Here is a 13059-nt window from a genome sequence, read left to right as displayed (position 1 = left end):
CTTTGACGGCTGACTAATTGACTGGCGGAAATTACGATTTACTGTACATCGTCTTTTGACTTTTTTTAGCTGCTGTCACTTTATTTGTTTAATTTTGGGGATTTTACTTTTTCATTGAACTGTGTCGTACCTAGATCATGTATGTAACAGATAGTCGGCCTCATAGGCTTTGACGTTAACAATTTTTGTCAGGTTTACTACGCTGCCATCTAGTTGTTACATAAGGAGTCACGTCAAAATTTCCATTTGAATTGCATTAGCGACTAGGATTGGTAATATAGCCTTATCACAGACAATACGAAATAGTACCTGCACAATCTATTTTTCCTATAGTACCCTCAACAACTCGAGCTTCGTGACTATGTACTAGACTGTGAGATTACTATGATCTAGGGTCTACCATGTTAAAGAATCCCCAGTTTCTCATTTCCTTGTAGTAATCAAGTCAGAGGTTGACGAATTAATATTTTAATCAAGATTGGTAAGTAAGTTGTGTTAAAATATGCTTTTTTATTTGTATTAATATAGATATATTGAGTGGGTCTTATTATTATTTTCTTAATTTTGACGGATTTCCATGTGACGGGGGATACAATTTATGTATTGGCGACACTGTTTGGCAGCTTCGTAGGGATTTAGTGTTGCTGGAGTTGGGTACACTGACTAGCGTGTACTTCGTTGTGGTCTGTGGTTGAGCTAATGATAATGCTGTTAAGCGGGAAAATGTGTAAATGTTTATGGAAGTGTTCTCAACGCTTGAAATGTTCTAACAATAAAATTGTAACTGAGTATTTCTATCATCACAACTAATAAGTTAAGAAATAAATTGCGGTATTCTAGTTGGTTTCATTGTTATGTAAAAGTGTAGACAAGGTTAGTTTGGTGCTGCAAATACAATTTCTCAGCAAATCTGGATGAAAAGAAGGAAATAATGATTGCCGCCTCCGAACCCCAGGTAGTATCGCGTAACTAACACGTATAGCTGTAATGGTGTATTAGATTCAGGAAAATAATTCAGTGTGATTGAACAACGTTATAGGAGTTTGTACCCTGTGGCCGGCAGCAGGTAAAAAGACATCCCGGGGAGGTGGTGCTGCCATCTACGCAACCACAGTTACATCCAGAATCATTCCTGCTGCATCGCCTTAGTCAGGTGGCAATATCAGACACTTCTAAGGTATGTCAGTAGCTTCATCTGATATATTTATTCGTTCCGCAATATTCAGTTGCTAACACCACCTAAGGTTAGGTTAGGAGGTTATTTTGTCTAATGTGTGAGCATACCGAAGTTTCACACTTAGTCTACATAGTAGAACTATATTCATCCATTTCTAAAGACGAATTGTTCAGTATTGTAACTTTTATACCATTATTTATCTTCGTTTTTTTCCTTCCCTTCAAGTATTAGGCCTTAGGCCCTATGGTCAATTACGATCTAGCTCACATTTGAATTGCTATTAATTGTTCTAAGCAACTGTGTGTAGCATTGACATATAGCCCTACCACAGAACTTCGCATAAGATATCCCTATTCTTATGTTTATATGTAAAAATGCAAATATGAAATGTATACACAGGATTATTACATCAGTAACAACATATGCAGTGTGGTGCTTACCATAGACGATTATTGCATTCTCTCTCTCTCCCCCCCTCTCTCTTCCCCCTCTCACTCTCTCTCTCTCTCTCGCTATCGTTTTACAAAAAAAAATCCAGTCTTCTTGGCTTTTTCTTTAGTTTATTAACATGTTGTGGAGAAACTGTGATGTCACGATGGATGTGAAATCAAGAGTGTTATATACATGCACGTGAATCATTTCGTGAAATTATAGATAACAGAATTATATGCTATCAATGCTTAAAGACTCAGTAAAAATGTTACAACTTATCTCTTGGTAGGTGGGTCCGGCCCCGATTCCCCCCCCCCCCCCGCCCTTGTATGAATGTGCTGTGTTTCTGATTTACACATTCAAAAATAATGTTACAGAGCGATCCACTCTTGTCAGACATTAATGCATAAAGGAAAGGGAAGGGGATCCTCGTTTCAACACCATCTCATGTACTTGTTACCAGAACTATTATGGTAAAAATTTGACAGTATATGTTAGGAGATGTTTTGAATGTGCCATCTACAAATCACACATTCGATTGTATTAGCAGCTCTAAATTTTTTTTAGTCGCAAAAATTATTACCCATCTGTCATCTTCATCTTCATCACGCAGGATAAAGTTGTCACCAGCTAGTATTATCTTATAGCAGTTTGGGATTTCCCCTAAATCTTCTAAATTAATTGGTTCTGTAGACAGTTCCCTTCTAACACAGCGTAAAGATTTCTTGAGCTGGCTTAAAATTGATGTGTGGAAGGTGCCATCAGACTGCTGTGTGCTGCAGGAGACGGAATGGTGGCACATCTGCAGCAGCAGCAGCGGCGAGGAGGAGGAGCTGTACGTGAAGGGCAGGACGGCTGTGTGGAGCCGCGGCGTGGACGGCAGCCGTGTGGTGCTGTGCTGCTACACGTGTGAGACCCCCGTCAAGCACGCCCTGTGGTGCACCTTCCACACGTCTGCATCTGACAGGCCCGTTCTTGACGCTGGCAACTCTGCAGCCATGGATGAGCCTAAAGGTACCGCTGAACTAAACGACATTTCATACAAGTTGAGAGGATGCGAAGGCCAGAGCGGTAGCTGTTACCTCTTATACCTGAACCCGCAAGCTGTACACACAAGAAAATAAATTATTTAAAAAGTTCATAAGTGAATATGAAATACAGCCACACAGATGTTTGACAATTACATGTTTGCGTTCTTACAATATTTTCAACTAATAATTAGTTAAATTAAGGAATGCCAGTTTGTATTATGCGCAGATTGTCCCATTGTGTGTGCTGTAACTGCAGTAGCAACTAGTGGTGGAGAAAACATTCCTTTTCTGCTCTCTGTAGCTTTTAATGTGCCAGTTGATATTAACAGCAATAAAAATGAAATGCAAACGCTTAGCATAGACTTTCAAAATACTGTATAGATTACAGGAAAAAATTGTTAATAATAAAATTTGTCACTGTGTTGAAAGTCAATTAGTCGAAAGTTTGTGATATGGACAGGAGCATCTTCCCCTTCGCTGATGGTAGAGGCAAAGGCCCATCAACCAAACTGAAATGGGGATTAATTACAACACTTACTGTAGAAGCTTCACATGGTTCCCATATTGTTAACGATGGAGATTGGTTTCCAGGACTTCCAACAATGACATGTACTTACTTACTGGCTTAAGGAACCTGGAGGTTCATTGCCACCCTCACATAAGCCCTCCATTGGTCCCTATCCTGAGCAAGATTAATCCAGTCTCTACCATCACATCCCACCTCCCTCAAATCCATTTTAATATTATCTTCCCATTATGACATGTACAGTAATATAATTCTTTTCTCGAGATTTAGAAGATGAAATATTAAACTGCAGCAATCTTGGTTCATTTTCGTTTTTGTGGAGTGAAACTTCATTGGACAGGATATCAGTGAACACTGTGAAATTCTGTGACAGACGTTTTATGAGGGCATTCCATTTGTTGCTATACGATTTGTTTGCAGTTTTCACGAATCAATGTACAGATTACTGGGAATACACAGTGCACTCTGTGTGTAATGTTGTTACAGTATATAGTGAGAGAAATTACATTGTTGAGAAATTTTTCCCTATAAAAATACCAAAATCAGCAGCTGGACAAACGAGAGCATGGCATGAAAGCGTGCAAATGAACTGCCAGAAACGAAAAAGAGTAAACTGGAACAAACGCAAGAATGCAGAGCAGAGAAAAGGCAGTTGAGTTACATGACATTGAGCGAGCCTGACTGATCCATTTGCTGATAGTTCACCATAGAAAGAGTTTAAATCGAATGAAAGGATCCCTCAAATATTTGAAAAGCAATTGTTAATTACTAGAATGCATCACACCTACATATAATGTCGTGTAGCACAAATAGTAACTTCTCTTCATTGCATTCACATGGACCGAAGACTTTGGTTTTGAATTATTATTTTGTCAAGAATGCATGAATTGTTTGTTGAGAGTCGAATTTCACTAATTTCTCAGTCATGGTGGCAGAGATAGTCAAGATATACAAACAAATACAGTGACTTGAAATTTTGCTCCTTAGATATGATGCTTAATGCAACACACACAATTAATCGTAGCTGTATAAGGAAGATCTCAGACTATCTGCTGTCATAGTACAGTGGGTAAGATGGAGCAGAGCCTACTGCAGTAGTATTTTGTCTGCTTGTGGTTGGTGTTAGCAAATTAAATGAAGGGCAGCGGGAGTTTTTTCTGAAATGCATCAAGTGTAGTAGAAGTAGTATCAAAACTAGCAGGAATTTTCTGCCCATGCAGAAGTATGAATTCTGGGTAGGAGCCTCTACTGAATCAAATTTGGTGACAGTGAGCAGTGTGGAGACAATGAAGGGGAAAACAGCAGAAGCATATTGAAACAAGTTGGAAGCTAGTGACTTCTGACAAAAACAGCGAATAGGAGGTACACAGCCTGGTAAATATTTTTAAATGTTCATGCAGTAAGTATATCAGATATAAAAAGTTTTAAATTTAATCCTAATTTTTCTTCTTTGAATGCATAAAGATTTACTAAGAAGAATAAGAAGCAGAACGTGAATGTGAAGATTTTTTATTCACAATAAAGCGAGAATGGAAATGGCTACTCATATTGAATAAATATACATATGTAAAGTCGATATTACGCATTCTGATGTTATTTGTGAATAATTCACCAATGGTGTTCTCTCATGAATACAAGTCAGGCAACATGAACACAGGTTAACTAACTTCAAAATTTATGACACAGAATATTTAAGAATTCAGTTCACGCGGTAGTTTGGTTACATATACACATTGCATATGTTGAAAGTGAATTTCTGGGTTAGTTACAAGCAATGGATGAAGAAGAAGTTATGTCACAGCCGCCTTGCTACAAAACAACTTTTCCATTTCCATTAATTGTTAATACTTGTATGTATATATATATATATACACATATTCTACTTTAACCACCACACACCCGACAACAATGGGACTTTTATTTTCAATAATTAACCCTACAACAATGGGTATTCCACTCAACACGGCAACACAATAGTCGTTATTGTACTCCACACGGCGACGATGACAATACACGACGTGTATTATTGAGAAGAACAACAATGTACTCCTAATTTCAATTAATGTTCACAATGCACTATGTGCAGAACAAAACAGTCTGTTCACAGTTCGCTTGCCTTGGCTAGTTCTTCTAGCTCACTGTTCAAGTTCACTGCACGTCGAACTCGGGTCTCCCGAACTGCGTCACAATCGCCTGGTCGACATGGTCACAGTTACGGACTCACTCAATCAAGTTCACTGCACGTCGAACCCGGGTCTCCCACCTGGGGTCCACTCCACGTCGAACCCAGGTCTCCCACATGCGATTCACTGCACGTCGAACTCAGGTCTCCCAGCTGCAGTCCACTGCACGTCGAACTCAGGTCTCCCTTGCTGCGTCGCTCGCTGCTGTCCAAGACTGACTGACTTTCTATTGGCAACTCGCACTTTTATTACTACACCACATATTTTGGAATCTTCGATTCGCGTGGCTTTTGGACCTTTGAGAGCAGTCCGCTTCTAGATGTTTTCCCTGTTCTCTTCGCTCCGCGCCGTCACCGTAGCCTTCTCCCCTCGCTCCGTACCGCATACAGCTCCTACTGCAGCTCGAGTTTCCGTTTCCCTGTGTCTTTCCTCTCGCTAGGTGCGCGCGCACACTCCTGAGGTAACCAGAACAATCCAGACTGGCGCCACTATATATATATATATATATATATATATATATATATAGACACACACACACACACACATAGATATATAACTTATATAGCAGAAGCTGGAGTTCCACAAGGCTCTGTACTTGGTCCTATATTGTACTGTCTCTACACTTCAGACATTCCTACTACTCTCAAAACTAAAACACTTCTGTATGCTGATGACACAGTTATATATAGTGTTAAATTCAGTCCTCAATATGCTGTTTCTGCAGTTCAAAACCATGTACTTCTATTAGAAGAATGGCTTAAAGAATGGCGTATTTCTTTAAATCCTGAAAAATGTCAGTCAATAATTTTCTTCAAGTGTTTAAAAAGACCTCGCGACAAAATAAAAATATGCAATCGAGAAATTCAATACAGTGACCATGTAAAATATCTTGGTATTACTCTTGATAACAAGTTGTTATGGCACAAGCACATAAAATCTGTAACAACTAAGAGCTCTCTTAGAATATCTCATCTTTACCCCCTGTTCAAATCTCCTGTTCTCAGTCTAAGAAGAAAAGTTATGCTCTACAAAATGCTGATTTTACCAATCCTAACTTACGTTGCCCCAGCTTGGTGTTATATTCCAAAAACAGTCTTTCAACCTCTTCAAATTGTTCAAAATAAAGTGCTCCGAATAATACATAATTCAGACTGGTACACAACAAATGCACAAATACACTTTGATTTGGACATGACATTTCTGAAAGACTCATTACGTGAACAAGTTAAGAAGTTTTATAACAGTGCAAATTCAAGTGAAAATCCATTCATCAAGCGTCTTGGTCAATACAATGCAAATTTCTACAAGAAACACAGAACGCCAAAATCCTTTTTAAGTGAATAACATGCACTTTTCCACAACCTCTGACTTCCTTAAACCTACACTAATGTCTCTGTGTCCAATTGTTTTGACAGCTGGACATGAACAATATTTGTGCATCATTATTTGAATTTACACTAAAATACGAAAAGGCAGAAAACATATTTGTTTTGGAACTTTATCAATAAATTGCTGAATGTGGGGGGGGAAAAAAAAAAAAAAAAAAAAAAAAAAAAAAGATATATAAACAGTTTTTGCGTTCTTGTTCTCGTCGTTTCTGTTCCCAGTTTATTGTAGATCAGCCTTAAGGATTTCAATTCTGCTGGTCATAGGCTTCATTAGTCCACCTCTCTGAAGTAATGGTTCGTCCATCTGACCATGAAATGAGCGTGTCAGGTTCAAATCCTGGTTGGGGCAAGTTACTTGGTAGCGATCTTCTGACTTCACAGCATTGCGCTATTGCACGCCCAAAATACACAGTGAACTACATCACTGTCCATCTTTAGAATTCCCTTCCCTCAATCCATTTTGACACGATCTCTTCATGTAGTTCTAACAGTAGCTATAGCAGCACTTCACAATTCGACACAGTAGTGTACTAAATTGCAGTTTGCAAGCTGCTGTTCTGTCTTCCTTCTTTCATTATTTAACCTCAGACATGTAACGAGCGAAAGTTGGAAGTTGGAAATTCCGGCGTAACGAAGGGAATAAGTCTAAAATACAGTATATAGAGAAGAATGGAGTGTGTGGAACAGACAGACAGAATAAGAAATGAAGCTGTGTTGGAAACAGTGGGTGAAGAAAGAATGATGCTGGAACTGATCAGAAATAGGGAAAACAATTGATTGGGTCACTGGTTGAGAAGAAACTGCCTACTGAAGGATGCACTGGAAGGATGGTGAACAGGAGAAGAGTTCGGGATAGAAGAAGATATTGTCAGATGATAGATAACTAAGATATATGGATCATACATGAAGACAAAGAGAAGGCAGGAAATAGGAAAGATTGGAGAACGTTGGTTTGCAGTGAAAGACCTGCCCTTGGGAGAACACTATGAATGAATGAAATCTAAAATCTTCAAAATATGCATTCTGCATGAATTGACTCGCAAAAAATGCGGTTAGGCCTATTTGGAATTGATAAGTTTGAGAAGTGTAACCAGCTTATATAAAAACATGAAAATTCGGGCCATGCTTATCAGTTGTTTGCTTCCTCAGTCTACGTGAATGCTGTACGCATACAGCACATGATGTTGATTGTAAATGGAAATAATATATTGCACGTAGAATGACTTCATCATTATGTAATCATAACGTTCAGGTAGATGTTGTCATTATTTGCCTTTTGTTTCCAGGAACGCCGATGTCCTGTATCTGCATAATAGACTGCGACAACGTAAAGGTGTTTACAAATGAAGGGGAGGATTACATCTCATCACTGCAATTCCAGGCAAGTTTCACATATTATTTACCTTGATTGGCTGACCCTTCAGTTAATGATGCTGTGTATTTCTCTGCATCCTTCCATGCTTTAAGAATTTGTGTTATCTCAAATAACATTTGCGGGCATATTGAAAATTGTTCATACTTATCAAGAAAAGAATAAAGTTTATGTTCAGTTGGATAAAATAGTTTTTTTGTGTAAGAAGTAAGAAACGTTGCGCAGTTCTGGGTTATCTGAGTGCAATGGCTTACGAGCTCTAAAGTTCATACATGTGCTAGAGGCTTCTGACTGATGAAGCCACTTCTCACACTGGCTTTACTCCCGATGGGGTCGTGGATTTCTCCATTGATCTAATTCTTCTGGCCCTGTGGTCTACTCAGACATTTCCTTGGAGGTAAAGGCAGCGGACACTTAGGACTGCCATTAATGCCTATTGTCTGTAAAGGTGGCAGACTTAACCTTCTGGTTATTTTTCATTTAAGACAGGGTGTTCACTTTCTATCGCAGCTGAAGTCTATGTTTCCCACCTCCCTGTAACACAAATTATTGAATTATTTATTTTTTCCACAATTCATGAGACTGCAGAGACTTATGCTATGTTCAATATATTGGAAATTGTAATGTGTCAAACGAATAGGAGCGGTAATGTAGACGTGTGTGGTGTCAGCGAAAGAAATGAAGGCAACGTGAGCCAACAGCTGGGAAAGGTTAATGTGCAAAAGAAAGTCGATAGGGATAAGAAAGTGGGGTTAGGGGTAAGAAGTGAAAGTATAGAGAAGGTAAATAGAGCAGTTAGAGGAAATAATAATAATAATAATAATAATAATTTATTTTAGCTGGCAGAGTTAAGGCCGTAAGGCCTTCTCTTCCACTCAACCAACAATGAAATAAGGCGGAGAGCAGCAAGGATAAACCAGCATACAATCTAAGGAAATGGTGTGTCAGTGGAATGAAGGATTAATTAAGGGTGCAGTGAATATGGGTGAATAGTGTTTAAGTATGAGAAGGGTCATGATGAGTTATTTAATTAGTAGGAATGAGTAGGATGTATTGTAAATATAGGAAGAGTAGAGGAGCTAAAAGTAGGACTAGACTAGATAGGTATCAGTAGGACAAAAAGTAATATAGATAGGTATAAGGCAATTAATAGAGGGTAGGCTTAGTTAAGACTATAGTACAGTAAAATGATTGTAGTGATATGTTAAATAAGTTGGGTCTATGAAAATACTGAGTAGAAAAAGTAGTTGTTACGTTGTTATTAGGAATAGGAAATAGTAGAAGGTAGGAGTAGAGGGAAAGAAGGAATATTTAATAAACGCAGAAATATAAGAAGTGTGGTGAACGAACATGAAAGACTTAGTGGGTGAACTTTAAATGATGAAGAGATGTCGGTCATTAACATCGAGTATTGTACAAGTTGTAAATAGTATATGGAAGGGACTGCTGGCCCGAATACTGTAATGTGAAGGGCCAGTAGGACCAAAGGTTTGAGTGAGAATAAACCATACCATACCATACCATACTATATTGGAAATAATAATTTTAACAAAGACTGCAAACAGAGTGTCCTCCATGGTTCCACTCTGCAAGCCTACACTCCATCTGTCATAACTCTCTTTCAAAATCCCCTTTTCTCTAAGTATTCCCCGTGTTTGTGTCAGTGTGAGTGTCTTTTCATTAGTTCTAGTATTTGTACTCGGTTAAGAGGGAAGTATTATATGATATTCTTATTGAATTTGGTATTCCCAAGAAACTAGTTCGATTAATTAAAATGTGTCTCAGTGAAACATACAGCAGAGTCCGTATAGGCCAGTTTCTATCTGATGCTTTTCCAATTCACTGCGGGCTAAAGCAGGGAGATGCACTATCACCTTTACTTTTTAACTTCGCTCTAGAATATGCCATTAGGAAAGTTCAGGATAACAGGCAGGGTTTGGAATTGAACGGGTTACATCAGCTTCTTGTCTATGCGGATGACGTGAATATGTTAGGAGAAAATACACAAACGATTAGGGGAAAAAACGGAAATTTTACTTGAAGGAAGTAGAGCGATCGGTTTGGAAGTAAATCCCGAAAAGACAAAGTATATGATTATGTCTCGTGACCAGAATATTGTACGAAATGGAAATATAAAAATTGGAGATTTATCCTTCGAAGAGGTGGAAAAATTCAAATATCTTGGAGCAACAGTAACAAATATAAATGACACTCGGGAGGAAATTAAACGCAGAATAAATATGGGAAATGCCTGTTATTATTCGGTTGAGAAGCTCTTATCATCCAGTCTGCTGTCCAAAAATCTGAAAGTTAGAATTTATAAAACAGTTATATTACTGGTTCTTCTGTATGGTTGTGAAACTTGGACTTTCACTCTGAGAGAGGAACATAGGTTAAGGGTGTTTGAGAATATGGTGCTTAGGAAAATATTTGGGGCTAAGCGGGATGAAGTTACAGGAGAATGGAGAAAGTTACACAACACAGAACTTCACGCATTGTATTCTTCACCTAACATAATTAGGAACTTAAAATCCAGACGTTTGAGATGGGCAGGGCATGTAGCACGTATGGGCGAATCCAGAAATGCATATAGAGTGTTAGTTGGGAGACCAGAGGGAAAAAGATCTTTAGGGAGGCCGAGACGTAGATGGGAGGATAATATTAAAATGGATTTGAGGGAGGTGGGTTGTGATGATAGAGACTGGATTAATCTTGCACAGGATAGGGACCAATGGCGGGCTTATGTGAGGGCGGCAATGAACCTTAGGGTTCCTTAAAAGCCATTTGTAAGTAAGTAAGTATTTGTACTATTATAAAATGTTACAACACATTGCTTTGTTATCCCTCGCCAATTTAAATAGAAATATTCCACTGTGGAATAAATGTTTTGTGTTCTGTTTGACAGTCAGTTTGCAAGAATTCTGATTTTTGCTGTTGATAATTTTTACTGAAAATATGACACGATTATAGTTCCTACTAATTGTTCAATCACTGAGCATTTTATCTGGCCTGTATGTGTTTAATTCTGCTATATTTTTCTTTCTTTTACAACGTGAGTCTTATTAGATTGATATTTTCGAATTAATGTAATTTTGTAGCTCTAGTAAAAACAATAGTTAAAGAACATGAAAAAAATACAAATTGACCTAGAAGTCTGAAAATGATTAGGTTGCAAGCTTCCAGTGTCTCTTCCCCAGCTTACGACCAACGAAAGAGTAGGGTTAAGATAAGGTATATTATTATTATTATTATTATTATTATTATTAGTGGTGTTAGTAGTAATAGTATAATGATTGTACTTCCTTATGCCACTGGAATAATGAATTTCTAGGCAGAATATATCCCAAGTGTAGCTTGCCCTCATGTGGCAAAGATGAAGCTAGAAAAATGCTCTGTCCCTCTGTTCTGAACAACATGGAGGAGCATACTCCGCAGTCGTGCACATATAAAAATTTAAAACGAGTATCAAATTGAGCCAGTTGATTGTCAGCCATTTTCTTAAATTGGGTTTTGATTGGTTGTAGGTTGCTGACGTGTGGAGCACCAAGTTCGGCATCATGCTGGAGCGAGCCACTGCAGTGAAGGCAGACAGCAGCTCCGAGTGCGGCATGCAGCTGCCCACCGTGTTCGCCCTGCTGCACCCCCTGGACGAGGTCTCCCCTGTGCTTGCAAAGCATGGTGTGTGACTTGAGTTGCATTTCATTGGGCTCATGCAAATAATATAAAAAACACACAACTTCCTCATGTATTGCAATTATATATATAAATTGTGTACAATGAGATTCTGTGTTGCCACGCACTGTGCAAGGGGAGAATATTGCATAACGAAAATTTCTCTGCTGACTATTGAAAAGGAATTAATCCTTTTATTACAATAAATCGACCTGGCTCGTACAGAGATCATTTGCAACTTAGTGGCAACACTGCAAGTATTCAGCCCTCCTAGTGGTGGTTAATGTAAGCTGGCAGCGTGAGAAGGAGTGGTGCCTGATGTGTGTTATCTGTAGGGACATCTGATTTTCACGAATTTGTGCTAATTGACTCACAGAGTTAAAATTGTAGCTACAAACGAGACTCATTCTGTAGACACTTTTGTGATTGCGATTTCCCGCGAATTTTGCTCTTTTTTTCCCATTTTTTGCGAATCTGACAATTTTTTGCATTAAATCATGTTAAATGCATTTTATTTTACGAATATCGCTGAATCATACATTCATCTGTCATGAAATTCCATTATTTTATTTTCGACAGTGAAACATTCAAAATAAGAATGCAGCAGTGCTGACAACCTCTCCTTCGTAGTTTCACTTGCACATTGTTCACTTTATTTTGTTTTCTGTCTTAGTTTTTATCGCCATTGTACGGCCAGTGACTCCGGTCAAGTGCCATTGCATTGAATAAAAAAAAAAAACATTAAAAATAAGTTTGTTTTTAATGTTTTATCATCTGGAAAGGATGGCTGCTCAGCTGTGAAAAATGAAAATCTATGTATTGCACAGCGAAGACTAAGAAATAATATATTTTGATAATTCTGTAGCCAAGCAGCTTGTCATAGTGTGCAAATGGACATAGGCTTAGTGCTTTTGATAGTCACGTGACACTTTCCTCCATCTAGTGTGACAGGCTTATTCATACGAAAGAAGCCTGATATACAGGGTGATGCATGGAGCTCATTGTGAGCAAAACATGTCATAATCTCAATGTTTTCAGAATTTGAAGTTGTTTGTAAAATACCGTTATCCTTGAGTTTTAAGGGTAAAAGAATATTACAGATAAAGATTGAACTATTCAGGAGTATAATTTCTTTAATTAGCTAGCATTCTGAAGCTAAAAATGTGTTGTGAATTCCATAGTTGTTCATACAGAATTCTTTTTCGATTTTTATCTACAAAATAACATTTTCTTACACATTTACACAACAATTGTTACAAATCATGCCACTCTTGTAAA

The 13059-nt window shown here is 38.1% G+C and overlaps 1 protein-coding gene across 2 annotated transcripts in view; it reads left to right on the top strand.

Moving 5' to 3' along the window:
- Window positions 1-562: 562 nt before the first annotated feature.
- shtd (anaphase promoting complex subunit 1) overlaps window positions 563-13059 on the top strand; it is a 101537-nt gene continuing 89040 nt past the window's right edge. The window contains exons 1-5 of one of the 2 annotated variants that reach the window (XM_069821455.1): window positions 563-955; window positions 1040-1177; window positions 2365-2623; window positions 8024-8118; window positions 11634-11787. In XM_069821455.1, coding sequence (XP_069677556.1) covers window positions 932-955; window positions 1040-1177; window positions 2365-2623; window positions 8024-8118; window positions 11634-11787 — 670 coding nt within the window. In that variant the 5' untranslated portion in view covers window positions 563-931. The remainder of the gene's footprint in view (window positions 956-1039; window positions 1178-2364; window positions 2624-8023; window positions 8119-11633; window positions 11788-13059) is intronic. The other variant, XM_069821543.1, reaches the window with a different exon arrangement.

Source organism: Periplaneta americana, chromosome 1, assembly GCF_040183065.1.
Source record: "Periplaneta americana isolate PAMFEO1 chromosome 1, P.americana_PAMFEO1_priV1, whole genome shotgun sequence".
In the NCBI taxonomy this organism is placed as follows: domain Eukaryota; kingdom Metazoa; phylum Arthropoda; class Insecta; order Blattodea; family Blattidae; genus Periplaneta; species Periplaneta americana.
This window is presented reverse-complemented; position numbering and strand designations above follow the sequence as displayed.